Here is a 7,213-nt window from a genome sequence, read left to right as displayed (position 1 = left end):
TGAATTGATGAACCGGTCATCAACCCATGTCGATGATATATTTGCTTATTCCGTGGCTCATGAAATCATTGAGCACGATGACATCGAACCACGCTCTGTTGCAGAATGCCAAAACAGAGCAGATTGGCCTAAATGGAAAGTTGCAATCCAGGCAGAATTAGACTCTCTAACAAAGAGACAGGTCTTCGGCCCAGTAGTGCTAACTCCGCCGAGTGTAAAGCCTGTTGGACATAAATGGGTCTTTGTTAGAAAGCGTAATGAGAAGAATGAGGTGCTTCGGTATAAGGCCCGCCTTGTGGCGCAAGGTTTCTCACAACGCCCTGGGATTGATTATGAGGAGACTTACTCTCCAGTCATGGACGTCATAACTTTCCGCTACTTAGTCAGTTTGGTAGTGTCCGAAAAACTTGACATGCAGCTCATGGATGTGGTTACGGCATATCTCTATAGGGATCTAGATTCAGAGATATATATGAAAGTGCCTGATGGCATTACGTTACCTAAATCAAGTGACTCTAAACCACGGAGTGCGTATGCTATAAGGTTGCAACACTCACTTTACGGATTAAAGCAATCCGGGCGAATGTGGTATACTCGTCTAAGTGACTACTTGATTAGGGAGGGATATAAGAACGATGAACTATGCCCGTGCGTGTTCATAAAGAAGACAAGTTCCGGATTTGCAATAGTGGCCGTTTATGTCGATGACATGAACATTATCGGTACTCTTGATGAAATCAAAGAGACCGCGGCTTATCTGAAATCCGAGTTTGAGATGAAAGATCTTGGGAAGACTCGTTTTTGCCTATGTCTTGAACTAGAGCACCGAGTCTGTGGGATTCTTATCCATCAGACTGCATATGTCCAAAAGATGCTCAGGCGATTTAATATGGACAAGATGCATCCTGTTAGCACTCCCATGATTGGTCGAAGTCTGGATATAACTAAAGATCCATTCCGTCCGAAAGAGGACGACGAAGAGGTCTTGAGCGCAGAGGTTCCATACCTTAGTGCAATAGGCGCGTTATTGTACTTAGCTCAATGCACTCGACCAGACATTGCATTCTCAATCAACTTGTTAGCTAGATTTAGCTCAGTGCCAACCCAACGTCATTGGACCGGAGTTAAGAACATCTTTCGATATCTTAAAGGTACCATTGATTTGGGACTGTTCTTTCCCTACATTGATTCAAGAAGGACAGAAGATGGTCCTATGGCTCATGGAAGACACGGCACTGATCCACCAAGGGACCGGACTGCTGCCATGGACGCCGCCGGTACGGCTGCTGGACACGGGTTCAATGCCGTGCACGCCACCGCCGCCTTATCCTATGCCGAGACACCCAACAATACGTTGGTGGGTTTCGCCGACGCCGGATATTTATCTGATCCTCATAAAGGATGTTCTCAAACTGGTTATGTTTTCACCATTGGGAATACGGCGATATCTTGGAGGTCTACTAAGCAGACTCTAGTGGCGACATCTTCAAATCATGCAGAGATTATAGCTTTGCATGAAGCTGTTCGGGAATGTGTTTGGTTGAGATCAATCATTAAGCACATTAGAGGAACTAGTGGATTAAGTTCTACAACTGATAGACCTACATGCATTTATGAGGACAATGCAGCTTGTATTGAGCAAATGAAGTTAGGTTACATCAAGGGTGATAATACAAAGCACATTTCACCTAAGTTCTTCTACAACCAACAACAACAGGCGTTTCTCAACATTCAAGTGAACCAAGTTAGTTCCGAAGGAAACGTAGCAGACTTATTTACTAAGTCCTTACCTAAGTCTACTTTTGAGAAACATGTGAAAAGTATAGACATGCGTCGGCTATCAAGTCTCTGTGAATAATGTTCACATCAGAGGGAGTACCATCTCAATGAAGTAGGCTGGTGCGTTGTACTCTTTTTCTCCTACGATCAAGGTTCAGTTTTTCTCCCACAGGGTTTTTGTGACTTGACGAGGTTTTTGACGAGGCAACAGATTAGCACCATTGGCATATCAATGCGCGGCACAAGGGGGAGTGTTCTAGGATATTCCATATCTTTTTAGATATTCTTTGTGTGCCTTTACCTTATGCCAATAGGATATGTAGTTAGACTAGATCTATGTATTCATATCCTTACCATACTGGTAATGTGTAATTCCCTATATAAAGGGCTCCTATCAATGAATGAGATACACATCTTTCACGATTCTCTATTCTCAATTTACTTTCACTTCATTATATTTGTTATTGTTGCTCACTTTTTTACAGGAAGTTATGCTAAATTTTAGCTATAATTTATTTTATAAATGAGTCTGACTAGATTTATGTTGAATAATTTATCCATATTTGACCTTTTTCAAATATTAAATTACGTAAAATATATATTTTTAATTAATAAATCTTCAAAAATACAAATCGCCTATTCCCCGCCTAATCCTCGCCTAGACTGTCCAGGCTCTAGGCTGCGGGTTAACGCCTGCCTACCGCCTACCGCCTTTTAGAACATTGTCTCTAGTAAACAAAGATTGAGACACAAATTCTAAAATCCTCTTCTATTTCTATTTGCTCCCATTTATACCAAACCATCAAATTGAGTCTTACGTAGGCCGGACAATTTAGCCCATAACTCGTTAACCGTTTGTTGAAAACCCTGTTCGCTAACCGTCTGATTACATAATGGGTTAGCATTATGTAAAAACGGGCGGAAACGGATTGGTTAATGGAACCCATATAACCCGGTAATAAATAAAAGAAAGAAGAGAAAAAAAGAAAAAAGAAAAAAAAAGAAAAACCTCTACGGAACCCTATTGGACTCTCTGATTCTCACTTCTTTCTTTCTCACTCCACCAAGAACGCCGACTCAGCCGGCTACACAATCGTCGACGAGATCGGCTCCGGCGTCATCGCCGTCGTTTCTTTATCGTCTGTTCTTCTCGTTCTAAGGTAAGCTTCCAATTTAGTTCCATCACTCCTCCCTAAACTCAGTAACTCAGCTATAAGCTTATACCCTTTTATTTCCCTTTATTTTTTCGTTTCTGATTTCTGATGACTTTGTGGAGTTGTATATGTTATAGTTGTAATGGGTTTTGAATTGGGTTTTTTTTTATTGAGTTATTGTATTGGGTTTAGTCACTTAAAATCTGTGTTTCTATAGGATTCATACTTGATGGCATTAGTTTGTTGAGTTGTTTCGAATGTTCGTTAGGTTTTTTATTCTGTACAATGGCTTAAATGGATTTCAGTTGCTCCAAAATGCCATATGTGGATTTCAATTGAATTTCGAACTTGTTGATGGTTATTGAGGAAATCAGAACGGTGATTTTATTTTTGAAGAAACATGGAGTTTGATAATTTGGATTGCTGGAACCATTCAAGGCCTTGACTTGAGAGTTTTATTGTTGTTCATTAGCTTTTTCAGTACTATCAAATTGCTTTGATATTGTTACCTTCAATTGTAAGATGAATCAAACTGTTACACTGGTGTGTGACTTGACGCTAAAGTTTCTGTAATTTAGTGGTATTTTTTACTCTTCATACTCGACTGAACCAATGGTTTTTATCTCATCATCGAATAGTTTCCGAATATAGATACTTCTGGAGGAATGAGAATATGCGGTTTAGCTTTATGTTGTTTTCATATCAAGTATATTGGCAATTGATGTTTGAGGTTTACAACGTTGTATACTCACTTGGTAAGAGGTGTACTGTACTTTGATATGTGCCGAGTTTGATTGATGTTTTATGGAGTGCTAATACTATTAGTATATGCTTTTTGGAGTATTCTTGAAGAAAGTATTGGCTGTAGCTTCAATTTAGATGAGTTTCAGAAAGTTTTGTTTTCATAATCTTAGGCACACAATTAAGTCAAGATCACTATTTGGTTGGGTGGGAACTTGATCAGCAAGGTTTTAAAAAGTGAAGTTGGGTTATGTAGTAACGTAGGTTTTAATCGTTTCATTAGCAAGATGCTTGAGTCTGTATGTTTTTGTTTGAATTGGAGAAGATATTTGGTATGTTTACTTACAGGAATGTGCAATGGTAGTTATAGAGTTCTGGCACCATTATTTGATTGAAGTGTTTTGAGTAATGGGTAATGAACTATTGATCAGAATCATCTGATATTCTAGGATACAAAGTAGTACTGCTTCGTTCAGTGCGATCAATGCACATTCTTATTGGGTATAGATTTGGATAGAGTTAATCATGTTGGATCTTTATGTTTGTGGTCCATTACCCGTAAGACTCTTACGGGGGGTTAATAGACTTCTTCTGTGAGGTATAAACTTCTACCCAGGTCCAGCGCAAAACTAATAAATGGTTTCAATTTTTTCACCATAAACGTCGTTAACCTCCAGACCGCTTCCCTCTTTAGGGTTTCATCACAACCATCCTCCCATTCAATTTCACAGCTTCTTCCTCTGTAGAACCAATCCCTGGCTTCATCTTGCTGAAGTTAGTACACCAATTGTTACCTTCCTGTTTATATTTTCTCCGCTCGTGCTTATAAGAACACAATTGAAATGATAGGATTACTGTTTTCTCATATAATTTTTGAATTGAATCTACTCTGAGACTGTAAAATTGAATTCTGAGCTCGGATGATTAAGCTGTTGTTTTATTTGTCAAGATTATCCACTAATTTGAATCGTTTTGTAACTTTCTTGAATCTTGTTTCTGGTTTTTCTTTCAGTAATCTCCTGTTTATATTTTTTTTAAGATGCTCAATTGTGCTGTAGTGTAGCCTAGCTCATATATGTGTTGTTGTTCTTATTGAGTATGTGGCTATGAATTAAAAGTGTGTTTCTTTCGCTTCAACTTGTTCTCGAATTGGTAGGGTTGTGCTGGTTAATTTTGCTATGTGGTGGAGTCATGGAGTCTAATACATTTTTATAGTTCTAATGCTGAAAATGTTTCAAACCGGCTAGTTTTGTTTTGTCGCAGCTGAGTGTGTTGCTCACATGAAAAATTGTTAGGTGGTGATATAGAATTTTGGTTTTCATTTATTGTCATTTGTTTGCTTCACAACTTCAGATTCTTAAGAATATAGGAACATGTGTTATATATGTGTTAGGTCGATTATTTGTGCTGGTCAAACTTTTGATGTCATCTGACACTTGCAATTATCTTCTTGTTAATCATTATGCAGATGGGGAAAAAGATGAAGAATAAAACGGACAGGGAGGCGATTGTTTCTAATCCGGTTATTGATTTGAAGTCTATTATTCATCAGCATTCTCAATTCATGGACAAGCTAGTTGAGCTCATCCCTGCTAGGTTCTATTTACCGAATGATGAGGATGATAAGCCATGGTTTCAAGGCCTGAGCAAGCCTGCAAAGGCTTCAGCTAAGAAGGAAACGAAGAAAAACATTAAGCAAGCTCGCAGGGATCGGTTGGATCCAGAGAAGTCTTCTACAACAACCCTTGATTTGCTAAAGCAAAGTTTGGAAAAGGAGAAGTCGAATGAGGATGATAGTGATAGTGGTGAAATGGAGACTAAACCTGTGGTGCCTGGTCTGGAAGGTGATGACAGGTCAGTGACATATGAGGAACTGCAGCAACGGCTTCGTCGTAAAATTGAACAGTTTCAGTCTGGTCGCAATTGTGGAGTTTCAGAGAGAGCAAGGAAGAGGATTGAAAGGAAGGAGAGATATGAGAAAGGGGCTGATGACAGGAAACGGAAGAGAGAAACTGCATCTGATGAAAAGAAACCTATTGGTACTGATTCAGTGAACAAAAATGTTGAACAAGAGGTTGCAGAGGCTTCTAAAGGGCTCACATTCAGTCGTGTCAAACTTGGGGATGATGATGACGTTGGAAAGAAGAAGAGAAGACTGTCAAAGGCGAAGGAGCTTGAGAGGGCCAAACAGTTGGAAGAAATGAAGAAAGATCCAGAGAAAGGCAAGTCTCTGTTGTGGAAAACAGCAACCAGTAGAGCTGCTGGGGTCAAGGTTCATGATGATCCAAAGTTGCTGAAACAAAGCATTAAAAAGGACCAAAAGAAGCATCAGAAGAATGCTGAGAAATGGAAGGAAAGGGTTGAAACCACACACAAGTTGAAACAAGACAAACAGAAGAAGAGATCTGATAATATATCAGCAAAACTTGATGAGAAGAAAAAGCGCAAAATCGCAAAGAGAGAGAAGAAACTAATGCGGCCAGGATTTGAAGGTCGCAAAGAAGGTTATGTCAATGGGGGTGCATAAACTCTCATTACTGATTGGTAAGCTTCTACCATGGCATTTTTGTATGGTTACTAATAGAAGAACTAGTATAAGCAGGATATGAAAGGTCAGGGGAGGTTAAGTAGAGGAGTTGTGTTCTTCTAGAGCTCCTCCTGGATTTTCATCTCCCCTTTTTGTTATTTGTAATTCCGACTATTTACATTCTGGAATGAGTACGAATCCTTTTCTTTTTTCTCTTTTTTTTATTTGTTTGTAAGTAGAGCACAGATCAGTTCAAATGTGGCGTATCAATTTCTTTTGCCAGCATTTGTTGCTGATACCTGATGCCCTCAAATTGGGCGTATAGCACTTGTTGCTGATGCCTGATTCCCTTTGTGTTAAGAAGTAGTCACTTAATGCTAACTAGTCCTGCTTCCATGTTAATTCCAGGATCTGCTTCATTGTTCTTAATGCAACACATCTCTGATCATTACAGGGGAAAAGACAGAAGTTGAAAATGTCGCCTTTGGCTCTTCCATTGTAATTGAAGAAAGTTCATATTCATAATGATGTCATGTTGTTTTCAGGATCTGGTTGTTCATTTTTCATAATGTAACACATCTCTGATCATTTCTGGGGAAAAGAATGAAGTTTAGAATGTAGCTTTTGCCTCTTCCATTGCAATGGAAGAAAGTTATAGAAGACCTCTACCATTGCAATGGAAGGAAGTAATGGAAGAAAGAAGAAAGTTATGGAAGAAAGTTCAAAATGTCGCTTCCGGCTCTTCCATTGCAATAGGTGAAAGTTAGCAGAAAGATATACATGGTTAGGAACTTAGGATATGCCTATAATATGCCTATAGCACTCGAGTGAATGAAGCAATAGAACTGGTTCAACAACTGCTTGTAGTCTTGGAATGTAACATTTAGGGATGGCAATGGGTAGGGTAGGGTACGGGGATCAAAATACCGTATCCATACCTTTTTACATTTTTCATCCCCGTACCCGTCCCCGTACCCGTAATTAGATAATGGAGATTCCCCGTACCCGTACC

At 39.2% G+C, this 7,213-nt stretch overlaps 1 protein-coding gene across 2 annotated transcripts; it reads left to right on the top strand.

The window, feature by feature from the left end:
- Positions 1-2,751: 2,751 nt before the first annotated feature.
- On the top strand, positions 2,752-6,798 carry LOC101311560. Of its 2 annotated transcripts, none has more exons than XM_004296498.1 (2): positions 2,752-2,939; positions 5,143-6,432. In XM_004296498.1, exon 2 carries the CDS (start codon positions 5,143-5,145, stop codon positions 6,199-6,201), a length of 1,059 nt encoding a protein of 352 aa, XP_004296546.1. In that variant the 5' UTR covers positions 2,752-2,939; the 3' UTR covers positions 6,202-6,432. The 2 variants fall into 2 exon arrangements, with proteins under 2 accessions (XP_004296546.1, XP_004296545.1); XM_004296497.1 differs by lacking the exon at positions 2,752-2,939 and adding an exon at positions 6,610-6,798 and having other exon boundaries at positions 4,938-6,218.
- Positions 6,799-7,213: the final 415 nt, after the last annotated feature.

Source organism: Fragaria vesca, linkage group LG4, assembly GCF_000184155.1.
Source record: "Fragaria vesca subsp. vesca linkage group LG4, FraVesHawaii_1.0, whole genome shotgun sequence".
Classification (NCBI taxonomy): domain Eukaryota; kingdom Viridiplantae; phylum Streptophyta; class Magnoliopsida; order Rosales; family Rosaceae; genus Fragaria; species Fragaria vesca.
Note: the sequence above shows the minus strand (reverse complement) of the source record. Positions and strands in the feature narration are given on the sequence as shown.